Here is a 22,292-nt window from a genome sequence, read left to right on the forward strand (position 1 = left end):
TCGTCAGTTACCCCGTTCAGCCCCTGGCTTGCTGGAAGCCAATAACCCCTTCTGTGCGAGGGACGTACGCAGAATGTATAGAGCAATACTGACCAGGAGGAATGATGGAAAGAGCTCTCAGTTCACCAGAACCCTCTTAAACAGGGGCAACAGCCTCCAACAACCACCCCTTGAGGGACAAACGGCAGGTTTAGCAAACGGAGTCTGCTCCACTATCCTGCAGGGACCATTTCCTGCATAATCTCCATCTCTCCCAATTCCCCAGTGCTCAGATTTCCATAAGTCTCTGTCCTGAATGGACATGATCCCCAAGCCTCTGGGGTAGAGAACCCCACAGGTTTACCACCCTGAGTGCCAGAGACCCAAAGGGCACTGAAAAAGGCCCTTCTGCCCATCGGTTCCATGCCGACCAAGATCCCCATCCAAGCTTGCCCCATTTGCCGGTGTCTGGCCCACATCCTTCTAAATCTCAGTGCATCTGTCCAAGGGTACGTGTTGTTAAATGTTCTCAGCACACCTGTCTCAACCACTCCCTCCGGGACCTCATTCCACACATCCACCACCTTTGCCCTGCACATCGTTGCAAAATCTCCCCCCTCTCACCCTAAATCTACCCCTCTAGTTTTTGATGTTCTTTCTCTGAGAAAGATAAAGATTGGGTACTTTTACCCTGTCTATGACCCCCTCATAATTTTATACACCTAGACAAGATCAGCGTTTCCTCCATTGTCACAGTCGGAGCGTGGATAAGTTCCCACTACCTATAAAGTGCTCCAAACGGAGCCTCAGACCACCAAGTCCAACCTTGGTCTTCACATGTGGTTTAGCTCATAGGCCCAGTGGAACTGTTTCTTCTGACGAGAGAAGGGGCTCTGCTGCCTTGTGGCCGTACCCACCCTGAGGAAGAAATCCGGAGCCGGCGTCCCTAAGGCAGTTTGATGTTGTTTACAATTTCACTCCGGCAATTTCTGTGACCACACTGGTGCCAGGCTGTACTGGCGTTTGCCCTTCCCTTGGACTACATCAGTGACGTGGGGGGGTGGGGGGGGACAACATGGACAACACCAGGTTCTTCAAGTCTTCCCATCCAGGCTTAGGTCCTGGAGTGGAGACAGTCCACCAGAGACGCACATGCATGATCCCCTGCTGCCTACTACAAGGTCATCTCAACGATTTTTTGTCCTACCCTGCCCAACCTCTCCCTAAAACTCTGGTCCATCTCCTCTGCTCTCTTTCCAGCTTAATGAAGCCTTTCCTGATACCAGGGTGGCCTAAACTGGAAACGATGGCCTCGTCAAGGTCTTGTACAACTGCAGGATAATGTCGTAACTCCTGACTGATGTAGACCAGTGCTGGCAGCCTGCCCCAGCCCAGCTGCCACTAGAATGAAGGCATTTCTGACTATTGTCAAACCGAGTCCCCCGGCCCAGGATGCAGTGGAACACCCTACCCCCGACATCCACCCCGTCCGTTACCCCGGGGCATTCCTTACTAAGCAGCAGTCGCTCGGGTGGGAGAAGCGGTCCTTCCCTAGGATAACAACGGGTTAAGCCCCGCGCTGTACCTACCGCTGTGGGAGCAGCCGATCGGATGTCAGGTAGCCGGCCTTGTGGGATTCCAAGTTGAAATCTCCGAACTTTGCCTGCACGGCGTAGGAGGCGAGGAGCACGGCTGTCTCGGGAGGGCAGTAGACCTCGTCGGACAGAATGGTTTCCTTCACCTGAAGGAAGAAGAGCTTCTGAGTGGTCTCCTGGATCAGCTCCTCCGACACATCCTCAGGGAAGAACTTGCAGCGGAACTTGAACTGGACTGGACTCTCCTTCTTTAAGTCTTGCTGGGACACCTGGCAGGGAAACACCCCTGGTCAGATAACAGCTGTACAGCATTCCTTTAACCAGAAGCTAAACCTTCCCACCTCCCCTCTGGATTAACAACTCCCATGTTAAACGAGACAACTGCAAGGTCAAAATGCGCCAGCGTAACGGCCCAACCTCTGTTACCAATTAATCGTTAGCTCGGTTTCTCAGCCCATAAAATCCCACTTGTGACCCCAAGCCCGACGGGGCAGAGTTTGGACCAGACGGCACGTGAACGGTGAGTGAGGAGGCGATACCGGTGGTTGGGAAGTGTGGGGGGAGGGAGGGGGAAGAGAGTGAATTCGTGAGAAAGGATTGCACCCCTACTCCCCTCCCCTGTCACCTGTCACCTCCTCAGTCCACCAGTCACCTTAGAATCCTTTCTCGACACTCCCTCTCCTTTCCGAGTCCTGAAACACTGACAATCTGCTCTCCTCCCCCACCCTGTCGAGGCTGCTCAACACACCGAGTTCCTCATCCTCTCTGGATTATTCCACTTTGCTTCTTCACTGAGTATCCTCGGCGCTGAATTCCAGCCCACGCGGTCATACATCAGGGAGAGAACCCTCTGCTCCTGCCTACCAGCACCAGATAACCTTCTGGTGCGTCTCGCCTCCAAACACATTCACATGCCAAGACTGGGCCTCAGCTCCCCCGATCATCTCAGAATTGCTGCATCTCTGTCACAACAGGGTGGTCTGCTGTTTCCCTCAAAAGGTGACCCATCAGCTTAAGGGGAACCCGAGTGGGAATTTACTCGGAGGGTGGAATGAGCTGCCAGAGGTAGTGGTCGATGTGGGTTCAATTTTAACATTTAAGAGAAATTTGGATAGGCACGTGGATGGGAGGGGTACGGAGGGCTAGGGCAGGATGCAGGTCGATGGAATAATAAGTTGGCAGAGCCTAGATGGGCTGAAGGGCCTGTTCCTGTGCGCTAGTGCTCTATGACTCAATAACTGAAAGCTGACCTTCATGCTGCTGGATTCAGCTTCAAAAAGAGAGGAACAACAGCTTTCCGCTTTCCAAATTACTGCATCCCACACACCAGGTTCTCGTTCCCTCAGCATCTCCGAGCTCTGCAGCCCCTCATCGCTGTTCACCTGCTTCACGTTCCTGCCAGACCACACCGTTCTGTATTAAACACCACAGCTGCCTCTGCTGCTATCTGTGTGGAGTTTGCACGCTCTGCCTGGGACCGTGGGGTTTTCCCCTTCTGCTCCCAGATCCCCAGGACCGTTGGCAAGTCAATTACCCCTCAGTGTGGGTGACGAGAGGTGCTTGTAAGAGGGAGAATACTTGCTGGGAGGGAAGGAGGGAGGAATGGGACCGATAGGAATTCCTGCTGTATGGTCCCAGTGGCCAGCAGGGGTACCGCCTCAGTGCACCAGTTCAATCCTGATGTCTGGTGCTCTCTGTGTGGAGTTTGCAGGCTCTCCCTGCGACTGTGCAAGTTCCCTTTGGATGCTCTGCTCCCCACCCACCCCACACCCCAAAGATGCGTGAGTCAGTAGGTTAACTGCCCACTAGGAACCACACCCCCCCCCCCCCACCCAAGAGAACCACAATCTTGTTGTAGTGTTTGGAGGCCTGTGTGCCTCAGAGACCCAGAGACCTGTGCTGGCTGGAGTCAGGGCTTTATGCTTTGGCTCTGGGTAGGGTCACCCATGCCACACAGGTCAAAGGGCAAAGGCCACCAGTTCTCCAGGTTTGGGGGTTCAGCTCAGCACTAACAACTCTGAGTGGTAAAACAAGATGGTCACAGAAACAGCAATAAAGAACCCTTGTACATTGGAGAGCAACGATATTCCTGGGACTTGGGTGAGTGATAGCGGTGAAAAACGCATGACTGGCACGATGGAGGAAACCCCGAGACAGAAGAGCTTTACTGCTGCCCTAGCCTCCAGTGGCGTAACGGGCAGCGACTCAATCGCCCCTAGAGTGCGGCTGATTGGTGGAATCTGGGACGGGGTGGAGCTGATGAGGACATGGGGGAGAAAATAACAGATTACAGCGAACAAAATGGGAGAATAAGATTAATGGGATTGTTCTGAGAGCTAGTAATAAAAGGCTGGATCTGTCCTTGCACAACCCGGTCTCTTCTGAGTTAGTGGTGGAGAGGAGGTGGCTAAACAAACTGTTATCCACTATGGACAATCAGGCACACCCTCTCCATGACCGACTGAATAAGCAGCAGAGCCCCCTCTCGAGCAGACTCATTCAGCTCCACTGTCACAAGCATCGTTACAGAAAATCTTCCCTACCAAATGTAATAAGCACATGCAACAGTTCATCTCTGTGCGACAGGAGAACACACATCATTGTACAATAGTCTCTGCTTTAGTGTTTCATACATTATTATTGCACAGTATTAACACTGGTACATTATTATCGGGTTTAATTATTAGTTAAGTCTGCACACTCCTAAGTGTGCTTTTAAATGTTGCTGCTGTAATGAAATAATTTATCACGGAATAAATAAAGTAATAATTATTATTACTATTATTAATATGGGTTTAAAAGGCCATGCACCTCTTACCAGATCATAGTTTGACTGTGTTAGTCAAGCCCCTGTGCACCTCTCTCCGACCCCAGCACTGTGTGAGTCCTGGGCTCTCCCGTGCAGGAGTGAAGGGGCTGAAATTGGAATCTGGAGGGTTTCCTGTAACAGCAGCTCATGACCACGTGGCTGCCCCAGAAGGTGTGCTGGGATGGTGGGGGAGCCCGGACAGCAGGGTAGGAGGCACAAGGCTGTGCAGAGGAATGAGGTGCGGGTGAGGAAGGGAACATGATGAAAGGAGAGAGCACAGAGAACTCAGCATGAGGAAGGAAAGCAGCCAATCTTACGGCAAGCGTAGAGCGAGTGGGCTCCTACAGTTGTCCAAATCCAGCAAGAACTGGGCTGCAACTCGAGGAAGAGAAGGCATTCCTCAGTCGGGGAGCTTAGTCTGAGGAATGAAGTGGGGACCAGCACACATCAGGTTGGCAGAAACAATCCTGAGGTTCGCCAGAATTCACATCAATAATCGTCAGTGGAGGATGAACAAGTTCAGAGAGTGAAAAGCAATTCAGAGCAGGCACTCCCTGGAAGTGGGGACTCCCGGGTACCGATGGAGCAGGCTTAAAGCTTTCGGAAAACAACAAAGCACTGAGCTGAGATCAGAGGGTGCAATGAAGTAAACTCTAAACCTTCAACAGATATCAAATGAGAAAAGGAGATGAGCAAAGCAACAGACCCTGGGGGCCAAAGGTACGTGAGGTGCTTTTTACCTGCCCTACTTCACTGTCACTGTGATCGTGGAGGAGGTGGTTTGTGGAAATGAAAAACATACTTAGGTGACAAATTAGAAACACAAGCAAGTCTGCAGATGCTGGAAATCCAGGCTGGAAATGCTGGAGGAGCTCAGCTGGTCAGGCAGCATCTCCGGAAATGAATGAACAATTGATGTTTCACGTCAAGTCTTCTTCAGGACCGGAAGGGAAGGGAGAATTAAAAAGGTGGGGAGAGGGGAAGAGGCTGGCTGGAAGGTGGCAGCGGGAGCCAGGTGGGTGGGAAAGGTCAAGGGCTGGACAAGAAAGAATCTGACAGGAGAGAAGAGTGGACTGTGGGAGGAAAGGAAGGAAGAGGGGACCCAGGGGAAGGTGATAGGCAGGTGAGCAGTAAAAGGTCAGAGTGCAGATTAGAGGAAGAGGGGGTGGGGGTGGGGGGTGAATTTGTTTATTGGAAGGGAACCCGGACAGAATACATGGTGTTGTTCCTCCACCCTCATCTCAGGTGGCAGCTGTCAAACCGGAAAAGCGGGAGACGTCGTCTACCTCAGAGAGTATGGACACTGTTCAGCCAACTGTTGGGCTCCAATCCACATTAACCCCATGTCCCAGGGCACAGACTGGGACCCTTATGGCCAGGCGATTCAATGGGAGAGATAGAGGGAGCAAACTGCAGCCTTTGGCTCGAGAGGTGCCAGTGAGCTGGGTGCCTGAGAACAGGGACCACCACACCTTTGTTTACAAAAAGGGAGTGACAGACTTTCATCAGGAGCAGGGTAACTGGCACCTGAAGCAGGTAACAATGGATGTTTATCAAAGGTGCACTGTGTTTGACTAACTTGATTGGGTTCTTTGGCGGTTGTGCGACCAAAGGGCTGTTTGACAAACTACCACACAACAGGTTTGTAAGTTGGTTTGGCTGGTACTCCGGATTCCAGTAGCTGCAGTGTTCAGACTGGTTAGCAGAGATCGGCTCAAGCTTTGGACAATGTGGCAGGATGTCCCACAGCAACGAAGATCGTGACTACTTCCAAAGCTCTGTAATGTTGGATTTACAGCTACTCACTCGTACATGGTAATCACCCTAACGTCTACGAAACAAATGACTAGCTCATCCAACATGCAAACTCCTAGACCTAATGAGGCGGCCACTGGGTGTACGTTCGTGGTCTTCTGCTGCTGCAGCCCGTCCACTTCGAGGTTTGACATGTTGAGCGTTCGGAGACACTCTCCTGCCCACCACTGTTGTAACGTGTGGTTATTTGAGTTACTGTCACCTTCCTGTCAGTTTGAACCAGTCTGGCCATTCTCCTCTGACCTCCCTCATTAACCAGGCGTTTTCACCCACAGAACCAGTCTGGCCATTCTCCTCTGACCTCCCTCATTAACCAGGCGTTTTCACCCACAGAACCAGTCTGGCCATTCTCCTCTGACCTCGCTCATTAACCAGGCGTTTTCATCCACAGAACCAGTCTGGCCATTCTCCTCTGACCTCGCTCATTAACCAGGCGTTTTCACCCACAGAACCAGTCTGGCCATTCTCCTCTGACCTCCCTCATTAACCAGGCGTTTTCACCCACAGAACCAGTCTGGCCATTCTCCTCTGACCTCCCTCATTAACCAGGCGTTTTCACCCACAGAACCAGTCTGGCCATTCTCCTCTGACCTCGCTCATTAACCAGGCGTTTTCATCCACAGAACCAGTCTGGCCATTCTCCTCTGACCTCGCTCATTAACCAGGCGTTTCCACCCACAGAACCAGTCCGGCCATTCTCCTCTGACCTCGCTCATTAACCAGGCTTTTTCACCCACAGAACTGCTGTTCTCTGGGTGTTTTTCAGCTTTTCCCACCGTTCTCTGTGAACTCTAGGGACTGCTGTGTACGAAAATCCCAGGAGATTAGCAATCTCTGAGATACTCAAACCACCCCGTCTGGCACCAACCGTCAATCCATCCTGATGTTTGGTCTGAGCAACGACTGAACCTCTTGACCGTGTCTGCATGCTTTGATGCACGGAGTTGCCGCCACGTGATTGGCTGATTAGATATTTGCAGTAATGAGCAGGTGTACCTAATGAAGTGGCCACTGAGTGTAGTGAAAGGAACTTTGGCCAAGATCCGAGGCAGAAATCTGAAGGAATTTTCACCTCAGTTCCAGGGAGAACAGTGAGGGAAGACCTCACACATAAGATAACCGTCCTGCTTCTTCTGGTGAGTGGCTGTGAAGTCCACTTTGGGCAGGCAGCCAGAGTTCTGAGACACGGCTGATGAGACAGAGAAGTGGACCTGAAGGAATGGTGCTGGGCAAGCCAATGAAAAAACAGACATGGATCCCTTCTGCATATGAACAGACGACACAAGGGGGGACGTTATGCAAAGCCATCAACAAGTATCAATTCGCACTGAGCTGAACAGATGTCGGAACATCGGAGGGAGAGAAGGTATTTATTGGGATGGTCCTGTGACCAAGTACACAGAGAGACTGGGAAAGTTGTGGCTGTATAATGGAGGACTCGGAAGCAATGGATTCCGATGGGAATCGCAAAAGAATTTTATTAGTGCCGTCTAATGAAGCTGGGAAAATAAAGAGGGGAAGAAATGTCACACGTACAAACTGGAAAATAGCATTCCATCCTTTCAGATCTTCCAAATGCAAATCCGATCAGCACTGGAAGAGGAAGGAGGGTTACATATCGCATCAGTCACAGAAATGACACTGACGGGAGAAACAGTGGGATTCTCCCTCACACCGGGAGTGGCCTGACGCAGTCTTGTACCTTTCTCACACTTCACCCAGAACACAATTGAGGAAACGCAGACAAAACAGCTTTCATTCAATAAAACCTGGACAAACGACTGCTGAAACGAAGAGGACCATCTGAATCAATTGGACATCTCTGATGTTGGTGCACGTACCTTCTTTTCGAGCTTCAGCCAGTTCAAATACCCCTTGTTGTCAGTGTACTGGAGTCCAAAATACCAGACTTCTCGCAGCCCGACTGTTTTCACCACCTGTGGAATAAACGGACAAGTTCTCACAGTCAACTGACAGGACTCTATGGGCACCCTTCCATCCACAAGTGATTTGAGAGGTGACGGGAGGATGGAGATGAGTCAGCGGGGGGTGGCAGAAGCCGGTTTCTCAACCAGGGATCGGTGAGGTCGCCCGGTGGGTGACAGCAGGGTCTTTGCAAACTGCAATCAGCTGACAGAAACTAAACGAACAAAACCCCAGCAAGAGGAAACACTAGAGCAGTGATGAGCAAGCAAAAGTGGTGACCAACAGGAGAGCGGTGACAACCTTTTATTGCCGGTCCTTTACGAACACAAACACTGCACGTCAGGGTAGTGTTCCCTGTAAACCAGCTCACCTGTCAGTTCAGGACTTGACTCTTCCCTTTAAGTGTTGAGGGAGACATTTGTAATATAATCCCATTAAGCTTCTACCAGAACTTCCTCAAAAGTTGGTATTTTTGTCCAAGGCCCTTCTGTGAGTTCTAAATTGCAACCAAGCGCCTCCCTGGTAGTAAAATTTGGGGCGTAGTTATCGCTGACAAGTCCAGGCTACATCCCTAACCGATGATGAGAAGGTAGAGGCGAGCACTCTATGCTAGTGTGACGCTACTACAGCTCAGGCCGTTCCAGAGTCCGGAGTTCAATTCCCACCACGGTCTGAAGGAGCTTGTGCATTTTCCCCGTGACCACGTGGGTTTCCTCCCACTGCCCGAAGACGTACCGGTTGGTAGGTTAGTTGGTCATTGTGACTGGGCTAGTGAGTCACTGGGAGGCATGACCCTTTGGGCCAGAAGTACCTGTTCTGCACTGTCTCTAAATAAAAAAATAAGTAAATTGCTTCCCATTCAATCTTCATTAAACTAAAGGGAATTTAGATGTTCAAATCTAGAACAATGGCAATTAGTCTGATAAGCTGTCGATCAAACACCAGACAATAAGGTAGCTACCAACTGGGACAAACCCTCTATAACATATACAACTCACATCTCATTAGGAAGAGGGGGCGGAGGAGTAAATTTTTAAAAAATAGACACAGGAGACTGACTTCAAATGCTGGAACCTGGAGCTAAAACTGCTGAGAGAACTTCATGGGTCGAGCAGCATTTGTGGGGGTGGGTTGGTGGTGAAAGGAATTGTCGACGTTTTGGGCACAGCGCACGGTTTTGAATGAAATCCCTCTGCCCCCACGGACGCTGCTTGACTTGCAGAGTTTGTCCGGCAGCTCTTACTCGTAGCTTTAGCACACCAAATGTTTGATACAAGAGAGGTGGTCTGTATAGGTGACACATGATGTACAACCAGATCTCTGTTGGCTGTTTATAAATTAGTTTATTATCAGGGGAAAAAAACACATTACATCTATCCCATCCGAAACACTAGGTCATCCTCTCCTCCCAGACACTCATCGCCTTGTTTATTTCCAACACACTTTTTTCTTTTCATAGTATAGAAAAAGTACACATGCAAACAGGCCCTTTGGCCCATCTAGTCTGTGCCAAACCATTTAAACCACCTACTCCCATCGATCTGCACCAAGACCATAGCTCTCCATCCCCCCTGCCATTTACTCCAACTATACTCCTCATAATTTTGTATGCCTCTATTAAATCTCCTCCTAATCTTCTACCTTCCAAGAAAAAAAATTCCTAACCTATTTGATCTTTCCTTCTAACTCAGGTCCTCCAGACCCAGCAACATCCTTGTAAATTTTCTCTGGACTCTTTCAACCTCATTTACATCCTCTAGGTTGGTGACCAAAACTGCACACAATACTCCAACGTCCTGTATCTCCGGCACTCAATACTTTGAAGGCCATCGTGCCAAAAGATTTCTTTACAACCCTATCAACTGTGACGCCACTTTCAATCAATAATGGACGTGTGTTCCCAGATCTCGTACATCTAGTCCAGTTGTAAACCAGTCCTCCAGTTTGGATAGCCCTTCTGTGACAGTCAGCATGCCAGCCACAGTCAGGAACACTGTCCCAGTTGGGGGGGAAGATTTGTATTTGGCTTCACAACAACCTGATGCAATGAAATCAAACGGGAAAATGCTGGAAACGCTCGGGAGATCAGCCAACATCTAAGAGTGTCATCTACCAAAACACTACGTCAACACTACCCACTCGATGCGAGTTGATTGGGTGGGTGGGGTGTGAGAAACTGAGAGATCTGGTCAAAGCTCTGCCTCAGCCCTGAACTGTAAAAGACAGATCACCAGGGACATCCAATCAAAGCCATAAACGATGCTGGGCAAAGGTTTCCGTCAGTGAGCGAGGTAAACAACCTGGTTGGCACGCGCTGTCTGTAATTTGTTCAGCAGAATGACACAGACAGGGACCTCTCCGAACCACGAGGCTGCCTCACCCCTACGAATCACGACATACCATCATCAGAAGGGAGGATTCCACCAATAAACACTGCTGGCACCTTGAGGTTTATCATTTCCAGTTTAACGAAGTATAAAACAAATTAATTGAGGGTTAGGCTTTGCCAAAATGTGGCCCAGTAACTTGAACTAAGTTAATCAAAATGGAAGCAGAGTGACTGAGGACAGATGAGCACTGGGTTAGATTTACAATGCTGGGAGACAGCTACCCCTTAGTACTTCCACTGAGGGGCAGATTCTAATTACATCTGCCATTTTCTCAGCCACTTCGATCTAGACTTGGACTTTACCCATCTTTTATTGCAAACCGTTCCTACTGTGAACTGCCTCCTTCAGCAGTAACAAAAGGGAGGCTACCTTCAGCTGACACAAATAAAAGTCCCAAAACGGTGGGACTGACGTCTACCTTCATCAGAAAAGTGCACCAGCCCTTAACAGCTGTGATGAGGCCACCACCCAAAGATACATTTTGCAGACTTTGAGCGGGTAGAAAAAAAGCTTGTCAGCAGTTACCCCTGGCAGCTCTGGGTTTACAGGGGCTGGGAAGGATATGTGGGGTGAGAACCTCGTTCTGTTCTCCAATCCCCAAGCTAGGAGCTTGTCCAAATGAAATCAGGACCTGAATCCCTTTGAAACTAAGACTGTGTCAGTGTCTCTCTCACAACTACACAGGCGAGGAAACAGACGAGGTCTGTTATCTGGGAACACTGGGTGATTATAAAACAGAGCAGCGAACTCAGACACACATCACTGCAATGCCTTTCATTAATTTCAGGTCCAATTAGTGTTTCAATTAAATGAAAAAAATCAGACAAGCCTTTGGAAATGACGAGTGTCTGCCAAGCAATAACAGGCAGATTTCCTGGCATCTGGTGAAGCACGCAAGTGAATGTGGAGAAACCAGTGCTTACGGATTTGTTCACTTGGATAATGTGGCTGTGCCAGGGGCTGCTGGATTATGACACAGGGGCCAGTGCCTCACCATCAACACAGGGTGAACCGCCCAGAAGGGATCGTCCCCTCCCAAAGCCCAAATACCACACAGAACAGCACAGGAACAAGGCCCCTGGTCCCCCATGTAGAGCTGACCTCTTAAAGCTAGTAACTGAATTAATCCCTTCTGCCTGCGCAATGTCCCTCCATGCTCCTGTCTAAGAATAAATTAACCGCCTCTGTTATACTTGTCTCCACCACCAGGATCCCTCGTAGTGCATTCACCACTCTGTGCCCCACACATCCTCTTTGAACTTACCCCCCCCACTTTCAATGCAAGCCCTGTTGTATCTGGCATCTTGACTCTGGGAAAAACATACCTGCTGACCATTTATGCCCCGCAAGATTTTATAAACTTCCATCAGATCTCCGCTCAGCCAGAGAAAAGAACCCAAGCTTGTCCAACATCTTACAGCACGCGGGCAGCTTCCTGGTAAACCCCTTCTGCCCCCCTCCCCAAGGGCTCGACAACCTTGCCATAATGGGGGTGACCAGAGCTGATGTGGTTCCTTGTGTCAGAGGAGTGCCCTGCCGAAGGGTCTCGGCCCAAAACGTCCACGGTATTCTTTCCCGTAGATGCTGCCTGGCCTGCTGAGTGTGTGTTGCTTGGATTTCCAGCATTTGCTAAGAAAGGGTGTGCTGACCTTGGAGAGGGTTCAGAGGCGGCTCGGGAGAATGAGTCCAAGTTCGAAAGGCTCATCGCACGAGCAGAGACTGGACGCTCTGGGTCCGTACCCGCTGGAATTTAGGAGAATGAGGGAGGATCTCGTTGAAACCTATCGAATGTTGCATGGCCTGTGAAGATTTTGTTTCCTTTGGTGGGGGAGTCTCGGTCCAGAGGGCACAGCCTGGGAATAACGGGCTGTCCATTTAGAAGAGAGTTGCAGAGGAACTTCTTTAGCCAGAGGGTGGTGAATCTGCGGAGTTTAGTGCCACAGGTGGCTGTGGAGGCCAGGCCACTGGGTGCCTTTAGGGTTGACAGATACTCGATTAGTCAGGGCGTGAAAGGTTACGGGGAGACGGTAGGAGAACGGGGTTGAGAGGGAAAAGGATCAGCCATGATGAAATGGTGGAGGAGGCTCGATGGGCTGAATGGCCTAATTTTGCTCCTATGTGCACCTGATACAGCTGCTATACAATTTCCTGATCCTTGAACACAATGCTTTGACTAATAGAGGAAAGCTTACTTGCCAACCTATGAACCGGTGTCGCTACTTCCAGGAACTATGGACTTTGGAGACCAGGATCCTTCTGCTTATCAACAGTCCTGCCTTTACCAGTGCACTGTCCCTTTAACGCTCGATCTCAAAGTCCAACATACTTGGCCAGATAAATATCCTGCGGCAATTCAATTCTACTTCTTTACACAGTCTTCAATTAAAGAAAACCTGAGGCAAAAGCATTTGTCCCTCGAGTTAAGTAGTTCCAAAGCAAATATTGATCATGTGAATAAGGACACAGAGACATTCCACAATATGGTTACACCTGGCACAATACAATAAGTTTGCAGACTATAATTTCCAATAATTCTTGCTCACGTCCCCCTCCCCAGAACACCGCTTGCTACTCAGCCCCTGACCCACTTTTGTTTCAGTAAGTTTACCAGCTTCACTTTCTACTTCACGTTGAACTGCAGGTTGCTGCCCGTCTCTCCACGGGACGGGAAATCCCCAGCAGGACCTAAAGCTTCACTCCCAAAGCACAAACCGCTCCCGTTGGGGCATCGGCGGCACGCGCTGAGCTGGGAACCCACCTGGTCAAAGAGCTGCTTGCCGGTGGTGTTGGGCTGGATGGCAAACTCCAGTTCCGCATCCATGGTCGTAACCCGGACATTGATCTGAAAGCAACAGAGACGGGTGTGAGACAAGGGCCGCAACTGAAACTGACAGTACCTGACCTCCGGAGATCAAATCAAAATAACAAAACAGCAGATGGTGGAAATCTGAAATAAAAACAGAGTGTGCTCAGCAGGTCAGGCAGCATCTGTGGAGAGAGCGACAGATTTAATGTTTTAGGTCAGATCCTTTCCATCAGGGCTAGGGAAAAGGACAGGAAGGAATGCTGAGGATAAAAGGGGAACGGGCAGGGTCAGGCTGCTGAGGTGATTAACTGTGACAAAGCTGCCTCATCGATGGCTATTCAAAATCAAGCAAGCAACATTTGTGGAATACGGGTCAGAGCTGCAGGAAATACCCATGTGACAGGCATGTTAGTAGAGTGAACCCGTCAGCTCTCATACAGAAACAGGTATCCTGGACCCTGCGAGGCCAAGTGAAACGCTATCTGTGTATGTCTTCATTGCTGAGGAATTGCTGGCAAAACCTATTCTCTGGGTGTGACCAGCTCCCCAAAGTATCAGCTTCCCACCTTCCTGATTCGACGCAGCAGCATGTTAGTTTCAAGCCTTAGTTTTCCAAACGCCGCACCGGACTACAGCGGCCGCCTACGTAGCAGTCCTCGCTGGTGGCAACAGATCATCCCGGTGGAGAAAGAAGAGTCCAAGAGCGCAGGATTCACTAAGGGCTAGTACACAGGGTCAGTGAGTGGGAGAGCTAGCACACACAACGAGGCTGGAATCTGGGGCTCCGGAGGAGCAGAGCCCGTTGACGTTTCAGGCTGAAACCCCGCATTGTTTACTGCCAGAGGAATCGAACACAGAATTAAGGAGATTATTCTTACTAATTTAATTGGCTTGGCACAGCGTTGTCGGCCGGGTGGTCAATCACACAGGTCATTAGTGGTTAGTTTACTTGCCAGCCACTTCCGCTGAGCCGGTTATGAATTAGCCCGTTTGAAGGATGCAGCAGCTCTTTCCCATTGGTCGCCCTGTTACCACGGCACCGGTGCCTCGGCGGCTTTCCATTGTCTCCAGGCTCTCGAGCTCACGGCCAGTGATGGAGAACCATGGGGAAGGCACACGCACTCTGTGCGAAGTGCTGAATGCTACGTGCACTCTGCTGAACGTTTAATTTCGTAGCTGTGCAACTTGGGGAGACTAAATGAGGCACCTGCTGAGTTTGAAGTGTTCAATGTTGTAGTCTGTGCAACTTATGGCGGCCTAACTGTTTAGCTGAACGTTTTATCAATGGTTAATGTGCTTATTGATAATCAGTGTCTTCTGTCTCACATACCAAGCCCATGAACCTGCTTCCTGGTAACAGTTGGTCTCCTTATTTAAGGAAGGATGTTGACACATGAGAAGGTTTACCTGGGGTGGACAAGTTATTTTATGATGGAAGAGTGGGGAGGCTGGAGTTTAGTACAACGAGAGGGGACAAATGAAGCATATTGGGGAGGATAGCTTGTAGAATCAGAGGTCTCTGGTGGCAAAGTAAGGGGCTACTGAGTTAAGACAGACGGCAAGTCACTCCCTCAAGGACCAGAGAGTGAACGGCGAATGACCAGACTGGAATGCTTTTGTGCCAGAGACAGATAAAGAGCCTCGAAAAGGGGCACCTGGCACCAAGGTCCCCCATCACCCAGGACATGCCCTCTTCTCTTTGCTACCATCGGAGAGGAGATACAGGAGCCTGAAGGCACACACTCAACAATACAGCAATAGCGCTTGCTCTCTGCCATCAGATCTCTGAATGGACACTGCACGCATGAACAATGCCTCACTACTTTTCTTTTCCTCTTTTTGCACAACTTATTTCACACGCACACACACACAGAATGCTGGAGGAACTCAGCAGGCCAGGCAGCATCAATGGAAAAGAGTACGGTCGACGTCTCGGTCCGAGTCCCTTCAGCCAGACTGGGTCTGGCTGCCAGAGGGTAGAGAGGATAGACATGGATGCGGAATTCAGGCTAAAGTGAGATCTGCAGTACACAGGTTCCTGTTGTTCTCAGTGCGTTTGTCCAGAGGTAGGTGGAATAGGAGGGCAGGGCGATCCCTTCATAGGCAGAGGTGACCTCGACAAGACAGGAGTTGTAAGCGAATTGCAGTGGTACCTGTATCCTAGCAGGGAGATTTTTGCAAGCTACCTGGGAGGGTTTAAAATGAATCTGGCAGGGACACAAATGGACACTGTGTAGGCAGGAGAGATTTGTTTTTTTTTTGGGGGGGGGTTTGATTTACTTTTTAGCTGGTTTGGCATAACATTGCTGGCCAAATGTACTGCTCTATGTTCAATCAGATGAGAAAGTTGAAGCAGACGTGCAGAGTAACACTGCAAGATAGACAGGGGCAGGAGGGAGCCCTTGGACGGTCTGCAAGGCACTTAATCTAATTCAAATCAAAACCTCGCAAGTGAGGCCGATGAATTCAGAGCACGCATCAGCACACAGCATTGCGATATTATACCGATTACGGAAACGGGGTTGAGGGCGGACGGGATTGGCAGCATGACGTTCTTGGCTATCAATGCCTCCAGTCCCTCACAGGCAAAGCTCTCCCCAGCACTGAGCATAGTTACAAGGAGCGCTGCCACGGGAAAGGAGCGTCCATCATCTAGGGCTTCCCAATACCCAGGCCACGTTCTCCTCTTGATGGTACCATCAGGCAGTAGGTACAGGTCCCACACCACCAGGTTCAGGAACAATTGTTACCCTTCAACCACCTGGCTCCTGAACAAGAGTGAATAACTTCACTCAGCTCAACTCTGAACTGATTCCACAACCAACAAACTCACTTACAAGGACTCTACAAATGATGCTGTCAGTATTATTTATCTTACTTTTAGTTGTACAATTTGTCATCTTTTTTCACATTGAGTGCTTGTCAGCCTTCACGTACCACACTTCTTCACCTTCCGGCAAATGCCTGCAAGCAAATAACTCTCAAGGTAGGGTTCAGCAACCGACCTCTACTTTGATCATTAACTTTGACTCCGACAGAGGTGCAGGTAAGAGAGGAGGTTATATGCAGCAGATAAGGGAAGACATTATAGCAGTACCTGGAGAGGTTATCTCAGGGTGCAAAGTCTAGCAAAGCCACTTGTACACAACTTAGAAATAAAAAGGTGACCTCTTTGCTGGATTGCATGCACTCCCAGCCCAGTCCCAACAGGAATCAGAGTACATACAAAGGGAAACTGCAGACAGGTGTAGACTGGGGCTGTAGTAACGTTCCTAGCATTGACCAGGACTGCCTTAGTGCTAAGGGATTAGTCTAGGCAGATCCTGTTTCGTGTGTCCAGCAAGCTTTCCGATCTACATAGATCAGCTGGCTAGAGAAGGGGCTATTCTTGACCACCTCAGAGAAAACGGGCAAGTGATTGATAGGTTAGTGGGGGAGCATTTTGGGACCAGTGACTATTATTCTATCAGAACGTACAACGTTACAGCACAGTACAGGCTCTTCGGCCCACCATGCTGTGCCGGCCTTTTAACCCATTGCACGATTGATCTAACCCTTCCCGTCTACATAACCCTTCAATTTTGTTATCAACCATGTCCCTAAGAGTTTCTTGAATGTTCCAAATGTATCGGCCCCTACCACCACCCCTGGTAGGACGCTCCACGCAGCCAACACTCTGTGTGTAAAAAAAAAACACTTGCCTCTGACGTCCCCCTTATACTTTCCTCCAATCACCTTAAATCATGCCCTCCTCGAATAAGCTACCTCGGTCCTGGGAAAAGGTCTCCAGCTGTCCACTCTATCTACGCCTCTTATCATCTTGTATATTTCTATCAAATCCTCCTTCACTCCGAATAGAAACACCACAGCTCACTCAACTTATCTCCATCAGACAGGCTCTCTAGTTCAGACAGGCAAATCTCCTCTGCATCCTCGCGACAGCTTCTATGCCCTTCCTATAATGAGATGACCAAAACTGAATACTGTATTGCAAGTGTGGTCAATCCAGAGTTTTATTGAGCTGCAACGTTACCTTGAGGCTCTTCCGCTTAATCTCTCACCACACTACACATCATCTTAACCACCCACAGCAACTCGGAGGGATCTTTGGACTTGAACTTTAAGATTGTCATGGAGAACAGTGGGGGCTGGTCTTTAACCGACGGTATTACAAAGGGAGATTAGATCAATGATATTAGCAGATTAAGGGATCTGGTAAGTGGGAAGCTTTTAAAAATTGTGATAGCGAGCATTCTAAGCTAAAATGTCCCTGTTAAGAGTTCCATTACACTCCTTGTGACTTACTATTCAGAGCACGCCCTAGACCTTCCAAAATGCATCACCAAGCACTTACCTGTATTGAAATCCACTTGCCAGTCCTCAGCCCATTTCCCCAACTGATCAAGATCCCTGTTCTACAATAACCTTCTCCACTATCAACATCACCTCCTAATTTTGTGTCACCTGCAAACTTATTAAGCCTTGTGCATCACAACAAAATAATTTAGATAACTAATGAACAATAACACCAACCCCTGCGGCACACGACTAGTCACCGGCCTCCATCCCGAGAAACAACACTCAACCACCATGCTGTTTCCTGCCTCCAAGCCAGTTTTGAATCCATCTGACTAGCTCACCCTGCATTCCGTGGGACCAGAAACACCAGCCCCTGCCCTACCACCATTTACCTTTTGGGTCACTACTTCAAAAACGTTGTCAAGCATGACTTCCAACACACAAAGCCATGCTGACTCATCCTTTGTCTATCCAAATGCTGGCAGATTCTGTCCCTCAGCATTCCCTCCAGTAATTTCTCCACCTCTGACTGCTGCCTCATTTGGCCTTGCTACCCTTTTCAAACAACAGGAAACTGTCAGCTGCCCTCCAGTCTTTGGGAACTTCACAAGTGGCGAACAATGATGCAGACATCGCCACAAATCTGCCATGGTAGCACAGCGGTCAGCATAATGTTTTTACAGCTTGGGGCGTCGGGGATTGGAGGCCAATTCTGACGCCATCTGTACGCCCTTCCCATGAGCGCGTGGGTTTCCTCCGTACTGGTTAATACAGAGCGTCAACCGGTCATTGGAAGCTGTCCTGTGATTAGGTCAGGGTTAACGCTGGGAGGTACAGCTCGTTGGGCTGAAGGAGAGTTTTCCGCAATCTCTCTCTAATAAAAACAAATTTCCTCTCGAGCCTCTCACAAAGCTCACGGATGCACTCTCTCAGGTCCCAGGGGTTTATCCACATCAATACACTCAAATACCTCCCCTCCTGCCCCAAAATGTGAACGTCATCCAAAACATACCCACTTATTCGAATCCTTCATCTCTTCAGCAGCCATGGTACTCTTTTTCCTCAGTATCCCCCAATCATTTCCTGCAGCTCAAGACATAAATGGCCCTTCTGACCTTGAAGGGGAGCTCCCTGGCCACGTTTGTCACTATCCATATGGCTTTAGAAGCTCTAGGGATTTCCTTAGACCTTACCTGCCCGATTCATTTCATACCCTCACTTTTCCCAGATTACTCTTTCAAGAATATTTTGATTCCTTTTATAATCAGTGCTTGATCCAAAACTCCAAATCCCAATGTACGCTTTCTTCTTTTTCTTGAGCAGCCAGGGTTTCCTCACTTGCCAGGTTTGCCTATCAGTGAAATAGAACCATGCTGCTTTCTCTTAAAGCCTCGATTCAAAAGCCAAATCAACCCCTGCCAAACCTGCTCTAACTCAACCAGAATCAGCCCAGCCCCAGCTCAGGACCCTCAACTGCAAATCCGTCCCGCCCTTTTCCCATCATTATCTTACGACTTTGAGAGCCAAAGTTCAAAGTGCTCCCTGACTGCCATCTTAGTTAGCTGCCTTGTCTCGTTCCCCAAGCTTGCACCAACACTGCAAGCTCCCGAGTAGGGCCCTCGACAGTGACTCGGGAAATGTTGCTGGCCACATTTCACAAATTCCATGCCACCTAGGTCCTGAATACTCCGAGTGGCCCAGCCAATACGGGGAATTTGAAATTTCCCAATTGTAACACAATTACAATTCTACACCACCCAGGTTCAGGAACAGCTATCAGGCTCTTGAATCAAAGGGGACAATTTCACTCATCTTCACTCGCCCCCATCACTGAGATGTTCCCAGAACCCAAGGATTCATTCTCAAGAAGTCCTCATCTCACCTTCTCGATATTTATTGTTTGTTTGTTTATTTATTTATTTTTGTGTTTGTAGCTTGTCATCTTTTGCTCACTGGTTGTACTCCCAGTTGGTGTGGTCTTCCACTGATTGTTACGGTTATTATTCTACGGATTTATTGAGTATGCCCACCAGAAAGTGAATCTCAGGGTTGTATCTGATGACATACATGTACTTTGGTAATAAATTCACTTTTAACTTTGAATTATAAGCAACTCCTCTATATATCTGCTTCTTAAGTTCTGGGGGGGGGGGGAATACAACACAGACCCACTACAGAAGGGGTTCCCAACCTGGAGTCTACAGACCCCTCTGTTAATGGCATAAAGAAAGGTTGAATCTCTGCACGAGAGTGACCGTCTCATTCTTGTCTCTGAGTTTTACCCACTGGCCTCACTGAGAATGTCAACTGCTGTTACGTGCTCCACTATCAGAAATGCAACACTCCCTCCCCACGTACCTGTGTCATCGTCACGCCTGTACCGTCCGCATCCTGGCACACTGAGCTGCCAGTCCTGCCACTTTCTCAGCCACATTTCTGTTATGCCCCCTAGCGTCCCAGTCCTGAGCCAATCCACGCTTTGAATGTGTCAGCCTTACCCGTTAAACCTCAATCATCAAAATAAATGCAGTTTAAATGGGTATTCCATTTCCTGTCTTTCTCTGCCCCTGACCATCTCAATTACTACACTTGCTCTCGCTGATAACTCTCTTTATCACATGACTGGCTCCTGCTTCCCCCTTCCACTCTAGCCCAGATTCCCCGTAATCCATTCCCTCCCACATCCCAATCACTCCTTCCCACCCCAATTCCACTGCCACCCACCAACATCACCATGAATCACCAAACCTTTGGGACGTGGAGCACCCAGGAAAACCCACAGGACAGCATACAGACTCCACACAGTCAGCAGCAGAGGTTGGGATCGATGCCCTTTACATCTCCTGGGTTCATTAGCCTTCGGGTAGAGAACCATGCGGTTGGCCAAACCCCAGTGACGGAACCTCTCCTCACTTCAAGCATCACTCTGGGCCCTAGAAGCCAGCTGGGGAAACCTCCAGCCTGTCCTACCCTGCCACAACACTGGCTGTTACATCCCAAAAAAAAAATGCTGGACACCCTCAGTGGGCCATCCTGCATCCCACTCGCCCGCAGGGACGAGGGATGGTTCAAGCCCCAGTCCTGCCAAACCGAAGGCTCTGGCCCAGGCGAACCCCAACAGGATTTCTCCTGGTACCTGACTGGTTTCCTGCAGACCCAGTGTTGGACCTGATCCAACAGATAAGCTGGGTGAATTGTGGCAAGGCAGAGTGGAAATGATTCCGATTACACCATTCCACCCTCTAACTGAGTGGGGATGCTCTTGGTCGGTTCTAACTGCCTCTGAACATCCTGGCACATTTCCTCTTTCTGCACGCCGTCTCTGAGCAGTTCCATCATCTGCGTCAGCTGGGACGACATTCGCTCCCAGATCCAGCGAGCCACACTCGGTCCGGACAGCCGGTGCACTCCGTGTGGAGCTTGAAGTTCTCTCCGTGACTCCCACATTCCAACTGATCATGGTAAACTGCCCCAGCAAGGGGTAGAGTCTGCGTGGGGAGCTGATGTTTCAAAGGAGAAGAAAATGTGATTCTTATAAAACAAGATTCACACAGAACGAGGGTCAATAGGCCACACTGAGGGTCTGTTTCCATGTTGCATCTATAATCTTTTCTACTTTCCTTCAGGAATTCCTTTATCCTTGTTCTGTCCACTCACTCCTTGACGCTATGTAATCTCAAACTTGGTCATCTCACGGGGATTAAAATGCTCCCATCGCTATATCAGTAATCATCTTCATCCATCTGGACCAGCCTTTCTCAAACTTTTTGCCTTGGAGGAACCCTGGAAATAATCCTCTGGTCTCAGAGAACCCCTGCGTAAAAATTATGGTATCTACAGCTCACGGTACGTTAGTGGGATCAGTAAGTTGTAGACGTAATAATCCAAAAATAATTGTCAATGCTCTTTTGAGTAGAGAATACATTTTTAGCCAACCTTTCTTGGAAAAAAAAACAGGTAGTTAAACTTAGCTTTCCATTCTTGAAATTAATTTCTTTCCCTTTCATAAATTTTCAGAACTCATACGGCAAACATAATAAATTTCTGTTAAGTAACTGGCTTAAGCCAAAATGGGATTTAATATTTCTAAAGGTAGGCTCAGTAGGTTTAATTAAAAGAAAGACTGCAGATTGATTTTAATTAATGCTATTTACAACATGAAAATTTATTGACAATATTAAATAGAAACATAGAAAACCTACAACACAATACAGGCCCTTTGGCCCACAAAGTTGTGCCGAACATGTCCTTAGAAATTACTAGGCTTACCCATAGCCCTCTATTTTTCTAAGCTCCATGTACCTATCCAAAAGTCTCTTAAGAGACCCTATCGTATCCACCTCCATCACCATCGCTGGCAGCCCATTCCACGCACTCACCACTCTCTGAGTAAAAAACTTGCCCCTGACATCTCCTCTGTACCTACTTCCAAACACCAACAATAGTAAGGTTACTAAAAACCATAAGTCAAAACAGTATGAATAAAAACATAGCCTAAGACACAGTTTTACACAAGACTTTGAAAAAACATTTTCTTACTAAGTGACATGATCAGGCTCCAATACAGGCCTGGCACGTGAAACCTGGGCTTGTTTTTACTGCACAAGTACTCAATTCTGGATTGAAATTGAGATAAGCACACATGGATTTCACCTTCAGCTGAAATGAGATGA

The 22,292-nt window shown here is 48.9% G+C and overlaps 1 protein-coding gene across 1 annotated transcript in view; it reads right to left on the reverse strand.

Annotated features, from left to right (window-relative positions):
• ezrb (ezrin b) overlaps positions 1-22,292 on the reverse strand; it is a 91,837-nt gene that overhangs the window by 41,823 nt on the left and 27,722 nt on the right. The window contains exons 2-4 of the mRNA XM_059986562.1: positions 13,273-13,356; positions 8,040-8,135; positions 1,569-1,843 (exon numbers count right to left, since the gene is read on the reverse strand). Of these exons, the coding sequence (XP_059842545.1) occupies positions 1,569-1,843; positions 8,040-8,135; positions 13,273-13,356 (455 nt within the window). The remainder of the gene's footprint in view (positions 1-1,568; positions 1,844-8,039; positions 8,136-13,272; positions 13,357-22,292) is intronic.

The sequence above is a fragment of the Hypanus sabinus genome, chromosome 12 (assembly GCF_030144855.1).
Source record: "Hypanus sabinus isolate sHypSab1 chromosome 12, sHypSab1.hap1, whole genome shotgun sequence".
NCBI classification, from domain to species: Eukaryota; Metazoa; Chordata; class Chondrichthyes; order Myliobatiformes; family Dasyatidae; genus Hypanus; species Hypanus sabinus.